Source organism: Paramormyrops kingsleyae, chromosome 22 (genome assembly GCF_048594095.1).
Source record: "Paramormyrops kingsleyae isolate MSU_618 chromosome 22, PKINGS_0.4, whole genome shotgun sequence".
Lineage (NCBI taxonomy): Eukaryota > Metazoa > Chordata > Actinopteri > Osteoglossiformes > Mormyridae > Paramormyrops > Paramormyrops kingsleyae.
In genome coordinates this window covers 12,638,164-12,649,330 of record NC_132818.1, presented here as the reverse complement: position 1 = coordinate 12,649,330, position 11,167 = coordinate 12,638,164, and the positions used below count along the sequence as shown (strand labels likewise).

The following is an 11,167-nucleotide window of genomic DNA, read 5'->3' as shown; positions in this document are numbered from 1 at the left end:
TTTGTACAGTTGAACTAAGGTTTTCAAAGGTTTACATCAAATAGTTGAGCCTTAACATTGTTTCTGAAGGACATGGTACAGCTTTTATCATATCAGAACGATACATAAATGAATGCAGTTATTTAATATATGTATTCCGGGCTTCCAGTATTGTTGTGATCCGTGATTCACAATAGTTGTTATTACGAAAGTAATTAAAATATAATTTAATTCGAAAAATATATATATTTTTATATATATAAATATATATATATATATATTTATAAAGTACTTGGCAAAACACAGCACACGCTGAGGCAACGGAAAAAAGAAGAAAAAGGAAAACAAAAAAAACAGAAAAAAAACAGAAAAAAAGATTTATTGTTTTAGCGTTTTTTGTGTAGTGTTTTGGCATTTTTGTGCTTTTGCATTTTCTTCTATGACTTTGAATGTTCCTAACATGGTACTTTTAATCAATTTTAAAAATATAATTAAAAATAGGCCTATTTAAAAATAATTTTCTGAGATTTGCACTTCAGGACCACCGTAATAAAGCAATGCTTTCAAACTTTATTAAGTCAGGGACCCCCCAAATTAAAATAGACCAGAGTGTAGACCCCCTTACCACTAAAGTGTGATCACATAAACAGGGGCGCCGTAAGGGGGAGGAAAGCTAGGACGATTCCAAGGGCCCCTGAGTGACAGGGGCCCTAAAAAATTAGGAAAATAACTGGATTGGTTTGGACTGGGGGGCCTAATATGATATGCTTTCATGGGGCCCAAAATCTCTAGCAACGCCCCTGCACATAAATAGGCCTAACTTACAAATAAAGATTGGTTGGGGGAGGGGTTGCCCTTAATTCTTTTCTGTGCGATTGCGGGATCCTCTCACCGTCACGTGGGCAAACCCTAAGGGTTGAGAACAGGCACCTGTGTTCGGCCCTTAGATACCCCACGCCGTGTTCGGACACGGCGTGTGGTGTTATTGGTTTGCTATGCAGCATACTGAGCGCTCAAACTTGTGCCTCCCATCCAGCCCTGATCCGTCCTGCCTGCTGTGCTCCAGTTTCGTCCCGCTACTAAGCTACAGTTATTGTAATACTGTTTCCATTACACCCTTTCGTACAGTTGTTTACGGTTGAGGTGCTATTAACAACATGCGGAAATGGGTCTGTTAGGGCCTTAATCCCCACTAGCAGCATCGTTTCAGCACCACGGACAGCGACCGTCACCTGTAAAACCTCACACCTGTAACCGCTTTCATCATCACAGCGGATCCGTAAGAGACAACAGCACAGAAAGAAAATGTGATGCCAGGATTTGGGAAAATGACAAGACACTAGGGGCTGAAGGGCCGGTGCAACCGACAAACTCCTTGTAGAAAGTGCGTTGGAAGCTGACACAGACAAGCGCTACCAACATTCCGGTTTTATTAGATTTGGCTGCAGGTACTATACAAATAAAACTCCACAACATTTTCAAAAGAAAGAAATGTTTTATTAAAGCAGAAAACGGGATTTGTTGGTTTGAGACCGCGGGATATGTTTTAGCTTGTGACATAGCGCCACCTGCTGGAATATTTATTTAAACACAATATCTCGGTGAAACTGCAGCCGCTAAAACGTTGGCGCACGTTTCGTTTTGCTAAAACTGCAGTAAGAGTGTTTCTATAGTCGCAATAATATTTATCTTTTTCACATTTAGTGCTCAAAGTATGCCTAAGCACATTTCTCTCTTAAGCAGGAGCATAACAAAATCGCACATAATCTTACGACCCAAAACTGACGTCTTCATATGATGTTTATAATAAGATCTTCCGTCATCGTTGAAAGTGTCATTTCAGGATAAGTCGAGTTTTGTTGTCTCCGAGCAGAAACCTGTAAATGAAACATGGGAAATGTGAGTTGTTTGTACCGATAACTTTCGAAATAACATAGATCGGACTCTAGTCAAATATAGGTGCATGTTGTTTCGCGGATAACTAATTACAGATGAGCTGGGCTGATAGCCTGAAATGGCAACCAGGCAGCCCAAGCATGACAGGAAGCTCACCTCACCAATGCAGCTGCCACCAGGCCTCCTAAAATAGGGCCCACCCAGTACACCCAGTGGTAGGACCAGTAGTTAGTCATGAGAGCAGGACCCAGAGCCCTGGCTGGGTTCAGACATGTCCCAGACACGTTCCCCCTGTGGCAACGGCAAGAGAATGACGGCCAGTCAGCGGGTGACTGAATCCAGCGCTGCGTTCAGTCACAGCACATGCGCTCTCTTGTTGGCGTGTGGTTCTGATACATGCAAGCCACATTTGATGCTTTGAAGGTCTGACATGTGTCTCTGGTTTTAAGTTTCCTGGTTCCAAAATGGGGGAACAGACTGAAAACTCCAGCTGAGACAGTACTGAGTTTCACTGCATTATGCTGGGTGACTCTCATAATAATGATTCCACTAATAATAATCTAATAATAAGTCAGAGTCAGGGATTTTTCTGAAAAGTCAATTATCAGCCTTGAGGTTCCAAGTCCCTGTGTCACAGACGTCTTTGTCCTACAGAGGTCCATGTCCTACAGATGTCTATGACCTACAGAGGTCCAAGTCCTACAGATGTCTATGACCTACAGAGGTCCATGTCCTACAGAGGTCTATGCCCTACAGAGGTCCAAGTCCTACAGATGTCTATGACCTACAGCGGTCCAAGTCCTACAGAGGTCTATGCCCTACAGAGGTCCATATCCTACGGACATCTGTGCCCTACAGAGGTACATATCCTACAGAGGTCTGTGTGTTACAGAGGTCCAAGTGCTACAGAGGTCTGTCCCTTACAGAGGTCTGTGTCTTATAGAGGTCCACATTCTACAGAGGTCCATGTCCTACAGATGTCTGTGCCCTACACAGGCCCATGACCCACGGCCAGTAGGGGGGCACACTCACCCTGCCAGGATGTTGATGACGACAGTGCCCCCAGCCATAAACGGCACCAGGGGGGTGCGGCTCTTGTGGTTCACCGCTCCTAGTAGCACCACCAGGGCAATGAGGCTGGTCATGGCTCCCTCAGCAAACAGGGCCCTGGCCACCTGCTCCTCGGACCTCAGGACGGTGAAGGCAGCGCCAGTGGCTTCCTCGTACTTGGCTTTGGTCGTCATCACCTGAGAGGGTGGAGACCCAGCTTGGACACCTGGAGCTCAGCAGGGACAGCAGTGTTCCCTCAAGGACTCACCTTAGACATGGCGGCTCCGATAACGCCCCCCACCAGCTGGCTGATGATGTACGGTCCAACCATGACGAGCTCCATACCCCCACACAGGTAGATGGGGATAGTAAACGCTGGGTTGAAATGGGACCCACTAGACAAGAAGGTGCCAGTGAAGTTTACCACAAAGTTCACACACACACACACACACAAACACACACATACATGGTATATATATATCAGACCTGATGATTATATTTTAAGGGATAAACTAATTAAATATACTGTATTTATTATGATTAGTATATAATTTCTTTCACAAGAGTCACTCAAAATCCAAAGATATGCATGATTGAGTCAGAATAACTCGCATCACATTAAGCACGGTGGTAGTATCGTGCTCTTGCAATACACACGACACATGATTGTCTGATAGGCAGCCGAAGTTTCACCTGATCTCTGCCATACACGCCACCAAAACCACGATGGCCAGGCCGTGCACCAGCGCAGGCTGCAGCCTCCCCGCCGACTCCACGTCCTCGATCACCGAGACGCAGCCGATGAACACGAAGAACATGGTCCCCAGAAGCTCGGCCGCGCACGGCTGGATCATCCGCTCCATCCGGCTTGGAGACCCGCCCTCTTTGGCTTTGCGACTGTCTCTTATTAAATTCTTCTCCATGTCTCGGAGCTCCAGCCTGTCTTCGGCCATTATGTCGCTACTGAAGGGGCACTTAGAAATGCAGATCTGCTACGCTCATAGTTATACATGGATTGTTTTACAGCCACGTAGGTGATAACCACGTGAACTCTGGATCTGCCTCAAAAAAAAGGCTCATTCTTAACTCGTAACGAAACGCGTGATTGCGGCTTTGGTCGGATTTATAATCTATCAATCATCCAGCCCACAGAGTCAAATGCTTATCTAAAAAATGTATTTTTTTAGTGGAGAGCACTGACCGGATCACACTGGAAATAAATAAATAAATAAGAAATATCGCTAATTAGTCTGATTAAGACGACTCTCAGATAAAATATCCCTTTGTGAGATCGGAGCGAAGCGAAAAGACACTAGAAATGAAATTCAAAGATCACTGCGATGGCTATATCACTTGACAAGCTGCCGTAAACAAACCAGCACCGTACATATAGGTTATTTTTTGCATGTAGCCTATGAGTATTTTGTCTTGTCTGCGGGTTCCGCAAAACTCGTAAAAAGTTTCCATTTAATTTTCGCGACAAATGGAAATCGCGATTGAGAAGGCTCGACTGTAGTTAAAGACCCGTCTGTTCCGGAAGCCGGTCCGCATAGACTGTCTAGTAACTTATAGGAAGATGCACATGTATCCGTCAAAAGACTGTGGAAGTGGCTTTTTGTAAGGTGGCAGCAGAATGCCGGTGTTCTGTCGAGTTGAGCTACTTTGTCGAGTTAGGCTACCGTAGTGCTAATCGATAGCCCTAACCCTAACTCTTACCCTAACCCTAACCCCCCAGAAACCCCTAAAGCCCCTACCCTAACCCTAACCCTAACCCAAACCCCTAAAACTTAACCCTAATCCCAAAACGGTGGAACTGCACATGCGCAAAAAGGCTCGATAGTACGTCTCGATAGGTAGCTCAACTCGTCAGAACACCTGCACCCTGCGTGTCGTTCGTATGCAGGATGTAATTAAATGCATGACACGTCTATGAAGGACGTTTTCTGTTTCACAACTGAGTTAGACACAAGACTTTAAAGTGATTGGTGGTAATAAAGATTATTTGGAAAACTGAACAAAATTCCCTGACGCTTTGATACTGGAAAATAATGTTTGTATGGAATGCATACGAAAAAGCTAATTTAGCATAAATATGACTACAAAATACCTACAACAAAATACATCCATCTTTCATAGTTGTTTCTCAAATGCTGGTTCTCTGCCACCTTAAACACATTCTCTGGACATTAAGAACATTGTAAAGACAAGAAATGTTAGTAAAGATATATAAAAATTTATTTGATACATTTACAGTTGATGATTTGCCCACATACTTGCTCATGGGTTAAGCGTGTGCCCCCCCCCGTTGGGTGAGGTCTGAACTTGATTCCTGACCCAGTGGCTTGAATCATACACACATGTGCAGCAGTGCTTCCAGTCAATCTCCGCATGGATCATGGGATCAATCACAATGCCAAGAGGTTTTCTGAATTCAATTCAATGCAATTCAATTTAATACGGTCGGGAAGATGGTGTCCCGGCCCTGGTGTGATTGTGGTGTCAGTCAAAGCCAACTCCACCATGTTCAATCACAGCCAATTATATTTTAATTGTTATCAAGTGTCTGCAGTGTTTTGAATCTTAATGGAGAGGAATAAAGCTGCCTTTTAGTTCAGGAAATCAGGTCCATAGGTTTCTGAGGAGCTCCTGTGAGGTGTTTCTGTCACTTCAGAATAAGCCGCAAACTCCGATCTCCCATCAGCAGTCTGAGGAAGAAAACGGCAGTGTGAGCTGAAAGTCAATGGAAAAAGGAAAAAAACAGCCCCCCCATCATGAGCAGGAGGAGCGATGGACTGATCTACCACGTTATCATGGAGTTTTGTTTTTGTACTTCTCCAGTAAGTGAGGCCAGACCATGACTGCCAGCCCATCTCTGACCCAACACCCCGGTGAGTTTCTCCCTATACTCACTGAAACAATTTTTTTCCCTTTGCATCCTGCTCATGGGAGTTTTACTTACAAAAAAAATGTACTGAGGGCAGAATGAAAAATCATTGGTTCAGATAGATAACCAATCAGATTGTAGCGGAAGTGGGTCAAAGCTGTTGGAGGAGGTGGGACCAACCAATCAGATGTCTTGGTCTCACCAGTTCCACAATCTGATTGGTTATCTCTCTGAACCAATTATTTTTTCTTCTGCCCTCAACTTTTTTGTGTAAGTAAAAATCCCATGAGCTTTTTCCCTGTTGTAAAACCCACCTCCACCCCTAACCCAAATAAAACTATAAAATAAACTATACTATACACCAGGAGGACGCTCCAAACACACATAGACAAATGTAGGGAAGCTCACCTAACAACACAGGCCGTGAAAACAGCCCCGCCCAAAGGCCCCACCCAGTAGATCCAGTGGTAGGCCCAGCAGTTCGCCACCAGAGCGGGGCCAAACGCACGCGCTGGATTCATGCATGCACCAGACACAGGCCCCCTGAAACACAACACTGCTTCAGAAATGAGTCGGTGGGAAGTGAACGCAGCTTCTGGCAAAGCGAGACCCCTGGCCTCACCCAGCGAGGATGTCGGCCGCCACCGTCAGGCCGATGCAGAGCGGCGCCAGGCTGCTGCGTGACTTGCCGTTGACTGCACCCATGCACACAGTCATGGTCAGGAACGCGGTCATGACGATCTCAGCCACGGTGGCCTGGCCCACCTGGGAGTCGTTCTGAACCACATTGAAGGCCCCTCCTGAGGAACTGGCATAGGACTGAGGAGTGGTGATGGCCTGGGGGGAGGGGGGTACAGAAAACATGCAAAAACATGCAAACAAACACACAGATGTGCAAACACGCAAACACACACACAAAATGTGCAAACGTACAAACACACAGGCAACCATGCGCATGCACATGCAAACACACATTCAAACATGCACACAGACATGAAAACAAACACACAAATGTGCAAACACACATGCAAACATGCGCATGCACATGCAAACATGCGTATACATATGTAAACACACATGCAAACATGTGCATACACATGCAAACATGCACACACATACACACAGATTAGTACCTTTCAGCAACTACAGGTTTCAGACATAATGAAGTTCACAATTTAGCATGTGCAATAGAATAACTAAATTGCATTATAAACCACATCATATTCTTCAGGGTTTGGGTTTGGCCCAGTCCAAGGACATGCAGTTTGGTGGTCTGGCTTCCCTAAAATGCCTGTGGTGTGTGTCTGCCTTGCAGTGGACTGACATGTCGTCGACACAGTGCACCCCAGCTTCGTGTGGCGGGTTCAGGATAAGGTTTCGGCACAAAGACTTACTGTGATCCCCTTATAACCAATCAGTGTGACTCTTCCTGTTCCAAATCAGGACTCCAAGTCATTTTCCAGGTGACTCCTTCAGAAACTAGACATTCCTGGGTTGTTTTATAGCTACTGATCATGCAGTAAGTGTGGCTTTATCGCTTTATAGCCTCACACCAGGGGGCATGCAGTTCCTGAGGATGAAAGTAATACCTGCCCTTTGTCAGCTTTTAATAAAGAGGGGCGCTACTAAAGACTGTAGATCCCATGGAAACATATCATATTAGGGCCCCAACCCAGATTCAAATTTTTAGGGCCCCTGTCACTCAGGGGCCTTGGAATCACACTATCTTTACAACCTTTTATGGAGTCTCTATGAACAAAAGTGTCAAAGCTCTCAACACAATCACTGAATCTTTATCTCCATGCCAGGGAATCAAGGGCGAAGATTTGGTTTCAACATTGGTAGGGACCAATTCAACACTGAACCCCCCACCCCCCACACACACACACCCCCCTAAACACATGTGGTACTGCCACAATATTGGTTCCTACCGTCCACACACAAATCTCTACACCCTTGCAGGAAATATACACAGACATCAATTGACGACCGGATTCTTACCAGAGCCAAGGCCGCCCCGATCATCCCACCAAGCAGCTGGGAAACAACGTAGGGCAGGAGCAGCACGAGCCGTAGCCCCCCGACGAAGTACACGCACAGGGACACAGCCGGGTTGAAGTGGCCGCCACTGCGCGTGAAGCATCAAACGTCATAAACCACCGTAAACATTAATACCGGTCAGTACGTGCAGCCGATGAATCAGCTGCACGGGGACACTGACCTCCTGTTCACAAAGGCGGTTATCTGGGCACCGTATCAAATCGGGGCTACTTAACTAGCACCACAAAAACACTTATTAGCCTATCAAAGGGGAATTCATCAGCCAGTTATATAAGAAGGATCTTCATTTATTGCCACGGATGGTAATTTTATTGAATCATAAACTTCGGATATTGCAAAACAACACGTGTAATGCTTTCATAACAACCTGCTCTGTTTTCTAGCGCGTTTGTGTATGTTTTTATTTAAAAAAAAAAAAACTAATTTTTATAGTAACCATATAAATATATATTTTTCTGATTAACGGTTTAACTTTTTCCAAGAAAATTAGGGGGAAAAAACGCAGACAAAAACGTCAATTAATTAGGACAGGATCTGAGGATAACGGACAGTCTGTACCTGATTTCCCCCAGGACCGCAATCACGACGACGAGTGCCAGCCCGTGCGCCAAGGCGGGCTGCAGCAGCCCCGTGGTCGCCGAGTTCTGCACCACCGAGCAGCAGCCCACGAAAATGAAGAGGGCTGAGCCCAGCAGCTCTGCCAAGCAGGGCTGCAAGTAGCTCTCGAAGGCGGCGGCGGCCCTCCGAGGCTCGTTTCGCGGCCGCTCCTCGGGATCCGGGGCGTCCCGGCATGGCACGTCGCAGAGCTCCGTTTTAGACATCGCGCGCTGCCAGGCAGATGTGTCCAACGTCCACGTAACCGCTGGCATTTATGCTCTTATCAGCTTCTGCTGAGTGACTCCGATTGACTCTGCAGTCTCACAGATGAGCGATACAAAACAACTATAAGATCCGAGGGAGATGTTTAAAATATAGATTTTACATTATTTAATATTTATTAGGAATGTTTGTCAGACATTTTATTGTGGAAACGTCTTAGTTTTTCAGAGCGTCCGACCGTATAGTTATACGCTGATATGCAATTAGGTATTTAACACGTTTAATTACCTTTTTATGCTGTTATTCGTCACGTAATCCATTAAAAAGGGATTTTAACTGTAAAAGTTTTTCGCTTTTACGTGATGATGACGCAAGTTTATATCGACGTTAAAAAATACCTTCAGCATCTTCTAATTTTCTTATTTTCATTCACATCGTCATTGTAGTTTGTTTTTAAACACCATTATGTCACACCGTTACTTTCGGCATTAAAGCAAAGTGATTAATGACATATAGGCTTAAACTTCTAAAACATCTATCTATCTATCGATGTATGATAGATGCGTGCAGAGGCAAATACATAAATTAATAAAAACAAAATAAATATAAAAACAAAATGACATAATTGAAATTTATGGAATCGTAATATGCGATGTGAACTGACACTGACATAATAAAATCAAGTTCTACATTATCTGGCCGGATCAGGGAAGTTTCTAGCTATTGAAAAGATCAGGGGCTAAGTCGGCTTTAGGCTACCTGGGGCTTGACCTTTTTTCCTGTCATCGGACTAAAATACTCAGTTTAAAATACGCGGGGCTATAGCCATGGGCCGGATTAAATGGTGGTAGCATTAAAAATACAAATATTCTCTTATTGAACGTGCGCAAGCTGTTCCACGAAGCAGGTTGTCCAATAAGAATTTAGGTAAGGAGCATTTCTATTGGACAATCATGACTTCTAGCTAAGTTAAACCCAGCTAACCGAGAAATCCTGTTTCGTGGAACACCCTCCAGCAGGGCCGGCCCAAGCCTTCAGGGGGCCCTAGCAGAATTTTATTTGGGGACCCCTCTGAGCCACCAATATGACTAATTATTGTCAATCCTTTATTATTCGCACACTATAAATCTAACACACCCAATATAAATTTTATTTTTTTGTAGCTGTGTTGCTTATACAGTGCCTGACAAAAGTCTTGTCGCTTAACCAAGTTGTAGGAACAACAAATAATAACTTGACCTGTAGTTAATCAGTTGGAATAAGAAATGGCTTATAAGAAAAGGCAAAGCCCTCTAGATTATGCTTATTATACCAAAATAAAGTTTTGCATCATTCGTTGAGTTTTGTCATGTAATTAGGACAGAAAGGTCAACTTTTGCCTGAACAAAAGTCTTGTCATATGTAAAAATAATGTAGAAATTATACATATATTTCATTTAGAATACACAAACATGCTACAATAACATCAGAACATAAAGTCATGGTGCCTTGGAAAAAAAAATTAATAATGTGCATGACTCCCATGAGCTTGGAGGACCACATCCATACGTCTTGGCAATGACTGAAATAACTTGTTGATGAAGTCATCAGGAATGGCAAAGAAAGCAGTCTTGCAGGACTCCCAGGGTTCATCTAGATTCTTTGGTTTCATCTTCCAAGCCTCCTCCTTCATCTTACCCCAGACATGCTCAATAATGTTCATGTCTGGTGACTGGGCTGGCCAATCCTGGAGCACCTTGATCCTCTTCAGTTTCAGGAACTTCAATGTGGTGGCTGAAGTATGAGAAGGAGCGCCATCCTTCTGCAGAATTTGCCCCCTCTTATGGTTTGGAATGTAATGGGCAGCAAGAATATCTTGATACTTCAGGCTGTTGATGTTGCCATCCACTCTGCAGATCTCTCGAACACCCCCATGGATGTAACCCCAAACTATGATTTTTCCTCCACCAAACTTGACTATTTTCTGGGTGAATTTTGAGTTCATGCGGGTTCCAACAGGTCTCCTGCAGTATTTGCGGCATTTGGTATGTAGTTCAATGGATGATTCGTCAGAAAAATCTACCTTCTGCCACTTTGCCACTGTCCATCTTTGCTGCAAGCTGTGGGCCTTGGCAAATTCAACATGCTTTTTTGTTGTGTTCTTGTTAATGCTGGTTTCTGAGCACTAATTTGGCCATGGAGACCACTGCGTGCGAGAATTCAAGAAACTGTTCTTGTAGACACAGCGGTTTCGGGTGACCAGTTCTGATGTAGATCTGCTGCAATTGAAAAAGGGTTGGCCCTGGACTTTCGAAGCAACAAACGGTCCTTTCAAAGAGCTGTCTTATGGGGTCTGCCTGACCTGGGCTTGTCATGAACATCACCAGTTTCTTCATATCTTTTTTTAATCCTCTCCACTTGACGTGTGGATACATTAACGATGTCTGCCACCACAGCAGCAGACTTGGTCTGGGGTTGAATCTTTGGCATGTTGTCAGA

At 44.5% G+C, this 11,167-nt stretch overlaps 2 protein-coding genes across 2 annotated transcripts; both read right to left on the bottom strand.

Annotated features, from left to right (window-relative positions):
• Positions 1-1,491: 1,491 nt before the first annotated feature.
• On the bottom strand, positions 1,492-4,647 carry aqp8b (aquaporin 8b). Its single transcript, XM_023822078.2, has 5 exons — positions 3,619-4,647; positions 3,194-3,320; positions 2,908-3,122; positions 2,032-2,166; positions 1,492-1,856 (listed from the first exon to the last, which is right to left on the bottom strand). Exons 1-5 carry the CDS (start codon positions 3,876-3,878, stop codon positions 1,814-1,816), a joined length of 780 nt encoding a protein of 259 aa, XP_023677846.1. The 5' UTR covers positions 3,879-4,647; the 3' UTR covers positions 1,492-1,813.
• Positions 4,648-5,138: 491 nt separating this feature from the next.
• Positions 5,139-8,900, bottom strand: LOC111849306 (aquaporin-8-like). Its single transcript, XM_023822065.2, has 5 exons — positions 8,429-8,900; positions 7,811-7,937; positions 6,432-6,646; positions 6,218-6,352; positions 5,139-5,630 (listed from the first exon to the last, which is right to left on the bottom strand). Exons 1-5 carry the CDS (start codon positions 8,737-8,739, stop codon positions 5,588-5,590), a joined length of 831 nt encoding a protein of 276 aa, XP_023677833.1. The 5' UTR covers positions 8,740-8,900; the 3' UTR covers positions 5,139-5,587.
• Positions 8,901-11,167: the final 2,267 nt, after the last annotated feature.

What these genes read in the sequence shown, in the direction of transcription:
- aqp8b (XM_023822078.2), bottom strand. Translation starts at nt 3,878, where the DNA reads ATGGCCGAAGACAGGCTGGAGCTCCGAGACATGGAGAAGAATTTAATA. An exon ending in GCGTGTATGGCAGAGATCAG is followed by an intron (nt 3,321 to 3,618) that starts GTGAAACTTCGG and finishes CTTCTTGTCTAG; the next exon opens with TGGGTCCCATTTCAACCCAG. An exon ending in TCGGAGCCGCCATGTCTAAG is followed by an intron (nt 3,123 to 3,193) that starts GTGAGTCCTTGA and finishes CCACCCTCTCAG; the next exon opens with GTGATGACGACCAAAGCCAA.
- LOC111849306 (XM_023822065.2), bottom strand. Translation starts at nt 8,739, where the DNA reads ATGCCAGCGGTTACGTGGACGTTGGACACATCTGCCTGGCAGCGCGCG. An exon ending in GCGGCCGACATCCTCGCTGG is followed by an intron (nt 6,353 to 6,431) that starts GTGAGGCCAGGG and finishes GTTGTGTTTCAG; the next exon opens with GGGGCCTGTGTCTGGTGCAT. An exon ending in TTCACGGCCTGTGTTGTTAG is followed by an intron (nt 5,631 to 6,217) that starts GTGAGCTTCCCT and finishes TTTCTTCCTCAG; the next exon opens with ACTGCTGATGGGAGATCGGA.